General features: G+C 45.2%; 1 protein-coding gene across 1 annotated transcript; it reads left to right on the top strand.

The window, feature by feature from the left end:
• The first annotated feature begins 414 nt into the window (after positions 1 to 414).
• Positions 415 to 1,243, top strand: LOC126802559 (uncharacterized). Its single transcript, XM_050530200.1, has 2 exons — positions 415 to 598; positions 675 to 1,243. The coding sequence occupies exons 1-2, from the start codon at positions 415 to 417 to the stop codon at positions 1,241 to 1,243; spliced, it is 753 nt and encodes a 250-aa protein (XP_050386157.1).
• Positions 1,244 to 5,822: the final 4,579 nt, after the last annotated feature.

The following is a 5,822-nucleotide window of genomic DNA, read 5'->3' as shown; positions in this document are numbered from 1 at the left end:
TCAACCCCGCAACCGGGTGAAACACTATATATTTACCTCATAGTATCCACAATCGCGGTTAGCAGTGCACTAGTTCGCTGGGACGGAACAAAAGAACTTCCAGTCTCTTACACCGGAAAGGCCATGAACGGTCCAGAGATAAGATACCCGACACTGGAATAGTTAGCCCACGCACTCATCGTTGCAGCTAGACGACTGCACCATTACTTTCAAGCTCACACTATCCACGTCCTTACAAACCAGCCTCTCAAACAAGTACTGCATAATCCAGAGCACTCGGGTGACTCAGCAAGTGGGCTATTGAGTTGACAGAATTTAACATTTACATGAGTTAGCAAGATCTTGCCACAAATGTCAGATACATGGACCTATACTGCGACAACCCTCAGAATCATTATCATACATAGTCAGCCCATGGATCAATTGCCTCTAGGGCATGGATTTGATCGGCCCACTTCCCGAAGGAAAATGCCTGTTCAAGTGGGTCATCGTGTGCGCATCGACTATCACTCCAAGTGGATTGAAGCTGCACCCTTGGCCGCAATAACAACTGAGAAAGTCCAACATTTCCTACAACACAATATCTTTTACCGGCAAGGTACGCCAGAGTCCATCATCACGGACAATGGCACGCAGTTTAATAATGACCTCCTAATCACGTGGTGCAAAGCAAGGGGGGACTACACTCAAATTTGCCTCGGTCGCACACTCCAAAACTAATGGGCAAGTGGAGGCTGCCAACAAACTAATCAAAGGTATCCTAAGGAAGAAGTTCGATGATGCAAATGGGTTTTGGCCTGAGAAACTTGACGAAGCATCATGGGCAATCCGAACCACGCAAACAGAGACCACGGGCGAGATACCCTTATGTCTAATGTATGGCACAGAGGCAGTACTCCCCATTGAAGTGATCCAACCAATACAACGGGTTACACTGTTTGAACCTGAGACTAATTCGGAGAACATGCAACTAGACAAAGACCTCTTGGAAGAGAAACGCATTGCAGCAAACCACCACAACATCCTGAACAAGCAGCATGTGGCACACTTCTACAATTCTCGGGTTAAGAGCAGAACACTTCAGCTCGGGGACTGGTTCCAAAAGAAAGTTCAAACAAAGGTTACCTCACAATGCCCGAGATGGGAAGAACAATATAAGGTTGTCGAGATCATTGCGCCCAACACGTACTATCTGGAAGACAAGTACGGAGATAGACGAGCCCACCCTTGGAATATGGAATAGCTTAAGTACTACTACAAGTAAAGGTCTGCGCGTAGCGCAACACTTAGGGACTTGGACTGTTTTCAGTACTTATGGCACACTACCAAAGCTATCTTTGTAAATGTTAGGTTATGGCCAAGCTATCAATGAAATGAGAAATTTTTCAAACCTTGATCATTACTATGCCAGAACACACTAGTGCATTACGACAATTAAATTCATTAGGCAAACTTTTTCATTGTGCGCGTAACAAAGATAGTATTGAGAGTGTAACCAAAAGTATAGAGCACAACCACACAACGTTGGCTATGGCAAAAAACACATACGAAACGGGAAACTTAGAAGGCCCAAGGACTTTAGTTCATTAAATTGATCAACAAAATGGTACAAGACCCATTACAGATAAAGTAAGATAAATACAAGGAAAAACGCTTAAAGATGGCGCATCAAGTACAAAGGGAGTTCTTCCATTTCGCCCGCCTCATTTTTCCCCAGGCACCGTATATTCGAACGTACTCCCTTCTCGCTCCTCTCCCGCAGCTCGGACTATGCCGTACTGCTCAGGCTGCATCATATGCTCGCGCAGTATCTGAGTTCGCTGTTTGTCCCGGTTTGCCTTGCGACGACTATGCATCCTGGCCTTCTATGAGGGAGGAGTAGGAGAAGGAGTCTCCGGATTAGAATCAGACCTGTCATTATCACAAGATAAACCAGTAGAAGAAGAGTCAGAAAATATTTAGGCATCTTTGGAAGGCACGGAGTGTGACAGGGGCTGTTGAGTAAGGGGGAGGGTCGGTATACTAATATAAGTTCGTGTCTCTACCCTAGCTAGAAGAAAGGTGCTCTTGGTCTGGTAAATATCGCTTATTTTGGTGTTTATCAGTGGTGGTATATAATTGGTTTACGTACTAATGAAGATCTTTATATTGGAGCATTTTTTCTATTATTTCTTTCTGCCATATCTTAATAGCGGGTTAGTTACACCTCCTTACTATTTTCCTCATGCGCATCGACGTCCGCAACAGAGGGCAACTACGAGAATGGTGGCACTACCTGATGCGGCATGGGTGGCGCCTCTAAGCCTTTTTCATTCAGCCGCACCTCATAATCTGCTGGATCCATCATTTCCAGCTCCTAGAGCTGCGCCACCATGTCGCCCACTGCCGCAACATAATACCCTTGTAGGTATTCCACCATCTATGGTGACGTCTTCAACTGCGCGCGCTTTCTTAGCCTCCGCATCCTCCATTATCTTCTCTAGCAGGTCCTCCGCCTTCGCTAAGGCTAGCCTCACTGCGTCCCTCTCCGCAGTCCGCTGATGCGCCAATGATTCAGACACCTCTCGTCGGGCGCCCTCTTTACGCAGATCTTACAGGTTCGCTGCATTCTCTAGCTTCGCTTGGGCATTAGCCAAGTTGTTCTCTAGCAGTAGAACCTTCGTAGTGTGCCTTCTATCGCATTCCGTCACTTCAGCGAGCAAGCGTCGCTCCTCTATGACTTCCTCTTCCATGTCGAGCAAGTTAAACTTATCTTTACCGCCCTGCTTGCGGCCAGACCTAAAGGACTGCCCACATCCAAACCTGATCCCTTAGGTCGCCGTAGTCCCCCGATGCCGCCACGTTGGCCTATCAGCACCAACTTCTCCAGGTCTGCGGCACCAAGTTTGCTGAGAGGACTTTGGTCGAGCGCCGAGAGGTCCTCATATACCCAAGAGTCAATAAAATTTAGGGGCCCCTTCTGAGTGGTTTTTTTACCTCTTGGGCTGCAGCGCTGCGACTGTCATATCAACCACATCCTCAGACACCGGTGCGGCTTGCGAGCCTGAGGCACCGGCCGTTGCCTTGCGCTGCGTGGCAACCACCTTTTGTGCCTTCTTCCTCTTTCCTTCCAACGACTCCGCCGACACTGCCAGTCGCGGATCAGAGTCTATCCGCCCTACCCACTCTGCATCGCTTCGGCGGGGTATGCCTTGCTCATTCTGCAACGGCAAGTGCGTTGGCACCGCCAAGTCTATGACATGTGGCGCATCTTTGACCCTCTTCGTGGCAGCGTTCACTTTCTTTCTAGCCCGCCACCGCCGATTGCTTGGCCATCACTCGCTGCAGCATGGTTAAAGCGATGCCTTCGGTGTCCAAAGTCACGTGGGGGTCTTCTTGCTGAAGGAACCTCGCGTAGCAAACACGCTATGACTTCTTGAATTTCTTGTTGACCGAAAGCGTCGTAGCTGCGCAAACAAAATCACATATCTATACGGCAAAAAAAAAAACAAGAAAAAGAGGAGAGCGTAATTGCATCACTTATCCTTGCTCAAACAGCAAGTAGGGATTGGTTAAGACCTACCTTCAAATTGTGGATCAAGTCCTGCCCTTGGCACCTCCATAAGTACGTCACTCGATTAACACGCTCGACTTCACGATCTGATAATGCCAACTTTCTACCAGCTGCACAAAACACAATCATACATTAGTACACAATCGTTACGCAGCAAGCAATCAATAAACTTATGACACCTACAGTTAATAGCTTGAAAACGTGAATGGATGCGCTTTTCTGGGAGATACTCCTTCCCGTGGATAAGTTTGTACTCCCACCCAACCTCAACAACAAAACTATTCTTTCGCCAACCCGTCTACGTGGAGGGTTAGTTCTCCAGCACTTGGAACTCGCCACGCTCGTCCCTCTTGACGAATCACGTAGTCCCTCTATTCTCGTTGCACTGGTTATAGTATATCCTAAAGAAATGAAGCACCTACGCCGTAGTAGGGATCCAGCACCCCGATAGGTGGAAGAGTGAGCAGAGGTCGAGAATTACCCTCTACATGTTATAGCTCACCTAGCCAAAGGCCAACCCAAACTCCACCACCAAGAACTGCAGCCGCGGATCTAATAGAAACTCCACCCGTAGCCGCAACACAGAAAGGTTGACTAGCGCGTACCCCTCAGGCAATATTGAGCCATATTCATCGGCCCTAATGGCCCGTACTACGACTGTATTTGGTAGCTTGAGCTCATCCACATATCCCACCATTGTGGCAGGGTCTGCCTGTTGAGGCTCTTCCACTTCCCACTTCTTCACCCTGCCATCGAGCCAACGCCGTACATCAACTGGACTTAACGCCTGACTCGAGATAGACGTTCCAGACTCGCTCGTAATCCGCTTGCGCATGCCTGGGTCTTGGCCCGCCACCAGATGCACTTCACTCTCCCCGGTTTCCTCATGGCCTGACTCCATTGAATTCAATGACTCGCTACTATCCCAATTGGCTAACACCTCCGCAAAAACTACGGCACAACTATTACTATGCAATGGGCTCCCTCTGCTACGCCGCAATAGATTCAAGTAGTTAGTCTCCAACTCACTCATCCAAGAATTGGACGATGTCGACAAGGACCAAAGTCCTTTTGCAGGTGCGGAATCGCTGTCAGTTAGTACATTTATAATAGGCATTATGCCGTAGCAAGCAACACCGTAGTCAAACATGAACAACCTAAACCTAGAAGTTAGAGAGTCAAACATGCACTTTCAACAATATCATTATGTCTTTCTTCTGCAAATGTATGCATGTCCACATATCAGTTCTCAACTTCTCATATATCTCGAAAGTAATGAGAAAGTTCAATCTCAAAAGAACCTTACGTTCCATCTGCAAAACTCTATAGGAAGACAGTATCATCTTCATCTTCATCTTCATCTTCTAAAAGTAACCACACATACAAACTTCTGAAAATACCCTCACTATTTTGTTTATGTGGTTCTTCTTTTCCTTTTGGTCAACAAGACTTCCACAAATTTTTACGAGTGATATAATAACTCTTTTATACTCTGAACGATGTTCTTTTGAAACCCACGAGTAACTTACTGTTGATACATAATTTTCAGTTCCTCAATTCAAGGACTAAACAACTTACATGAAAAATGATGATTCCTTCTTTAATTCAAACTACACAGAAAACTAATCCTTTATTTCTATACTCTGAACCCAAATTTTGTCATGTAAAATTTGTTTCTTTACAGTGTCAAGTTTATATTAAGAACTAATCCAAGTAAATTTAAATTACAGCAAGAATGAAATGAACACCTTGATTTGGGTCATAAGTTCATTCTATAATTGGTTTAGCTCATATCAAATCTAACATAATTAGCAAGCTGGGATAGGCTATTTAATGTTTTCAATCTTATATCTAACTAGACGACAATACTCTTCTATTTCAATATCTCACAATTAATTAACAAAAAGCCAATATACACCCAATATATAAGAAATTCAAAACCAAATCAGAATCTCACCATCGATTTATGAAAAAACCCAGAAGCCAAACTATGAAGAAACGTATAAATGCAATCAGGCGTAGAATTAATTTGTTGTCATCATAGTCATGGAAACGTACCCTCTGGAGATCATTATCTCTAGAATTTTCTATCTTCTGGGTAGTGAGTAGAAAACTAGCATATGGAACAAGCTATATCTAGGCCGAACAAAGTGAGCGAGCAAAGATGGAAGCAATGGTCTAAATAGCGGTTATCGGCATCGTATCGGTTTCGTAAAATAAGGATATAACGGGGATATATCGAGATATATCGGATTTATCGTTTTTGCTA

The sequence above is a fragment of the Argentina anserina genome, chromosome 7 (genome assembly GCF_933775445.1).
Source record: "Argentina anserina chromosome 7, drPotAnse1.1, whole genome shotgun sequence".
In the NCBI taxonomy this organism is placed as follows: Eukaryota; Viridiplantae; Streptophyta; class Magnoliopsida; order Rosales; family Rosaceae; genus Argentina; species Argentina anserina.
Note: the sequence above shows the minus strand (reverse complement) of the source record. Positions and strands in the feature narration are given on the sequence as shown.